Genomic DNA, 1,179 nt, shown 5'->3' on the forward strand with positions numbered 1-1,179 from the left:
GTTTTATTGCAAGAAGCAGCAATGAAACAAAACTCAGTGACAGCTTCCAGGTCCCCGCCTGGGACAATCTTCTCCCCACAACCTGCCCCCGATACCCAATGGACATGGGATAGGAAGGGGTGGCTGTATTGTATGATGGGCACCCAGCGAGGTGGGGGCTGGGCTCAGGCTGAGAGTCTCAGTGCCAGTCGTGGGGGCTGGGTGCCTGCATTTTCACTTGTGTGGATGGGAACTGGGCACCCAGTGTGGGAAACCCTCCCGCAGGCCCCAAGCTGCCGGCCTGTGGGATAAGGGGAGATGCTGAATGTCCCTGTGGAGACTTATCGTGGGTGCTGTCCAGGAGGGGCAGGACGGGACAGAAGAGCCCGCAGCAACAGAGGGCTGTCCAGGAGCGAAAGGGGCAGCAGGGGACCCCCTACCCATGGTCAGCACCTGGGCTCTACAGGACTCTGTCAAAGCTCATGTGCCTTCCCTGGCTGCAGGTCAGGCGGATCCTGTTGGTGTTGGCTCTGCCTCAGTACATACAGGCAGGCACCACCCGGCAGGTGGTGAAGCAGAAGCCTGACTTACTGTCACAGTGGTAGCATCTGTGAGATGTCCCACCATGGCCGCAGATGGCCTGGGGCTGGCTGGCGGGGGCGTGGGTGAAGGTGTGGGTGGATTTGCAGAAAGGGGTGGTCAAGTTCCAGCGTGGCATCATGACGTTGCAGTAGCGATGGTCATTGGTGGCGCTGGTCTTGGGGAAATCAACTTGTTCTCTCACGAACCACTGGAAGCTGTTGGGCGGTCTGAACTGGGCCAGGCAGGCGGCCAGCAGGATGAGGGTCAAGAAGAGCAAGGGGCAGGATCCCCTCGGCATCATGGCAGTGTCTGTCACTGGATTGACCTGAACTAGGGAGAGGGGGGAAATGGATGGAGACAGCGCGGGGTGGGGATCTGCCTCCTTCATGGAACCTCCTCGGCCTGAACCCCTCCCCCTGCCAGTCCATTCTATCCCTAAAGCCTCATTACCCTGACCGAGATCGGGGGCCCCATTGTGCCAGGTGCTGCACGGACGAGATCAGGGCCCCTTTCAGCTTTGAGTGTCCCAGGCACAGAGTGAAATGCAGGCAGAGCTCACGCTGCGCAGGAAGCAGGGAAGGAAAGGGTTCTTCTTCCCCCCGGTTACAGGTGGGGAAA

The 1,179-nt window shown here is 59.7% G+C and overlaps 1 protein-coding gene across 1 annotated transcript; it reads right to left on the reverse strand.

The window, feature by feature from the left end:
- Window positions 1-514: 514 nt before the first annotated feature.
- Window positions 515-859, reverse strand: LOC117885377 (ribonuclease-like). The gene has a single exon (XM_034786691.1). The coding sequence runs from the start codon at window positions 857-859 to the stop codon at window positions 515-517; it is 345 nt and encodes a 114-aa protein (XP_034642582.1).
- Window positions 860-1,179: the final 320 nt, after the last annotated feature.

The sequence above is a fragment of the Trachemys scripta genome, chromosome 12 (genome assembly GCF_013100865.1).
Source record: "Trachemys scripta elegans isolate TJP31775 chromosome 12, CAS_Tse_1.0, whole genome shotgun sequence".
NCBI classification, from domain to species: Eukaryota; Metazoa; Chordata; order Testudines; family Emydidae; genus Trachemys; species Trachemys scripta.

What these genes read in the sequence shown, in the direction of transcription:
- LOC117885377 (XM_034786691.1), bottom strand. Translation starts at nt 859, where the DNA reads ATGCCGAGGGGATCCTGCCCCTTGCTCTTCTTGACCCTCATCCTGCTG.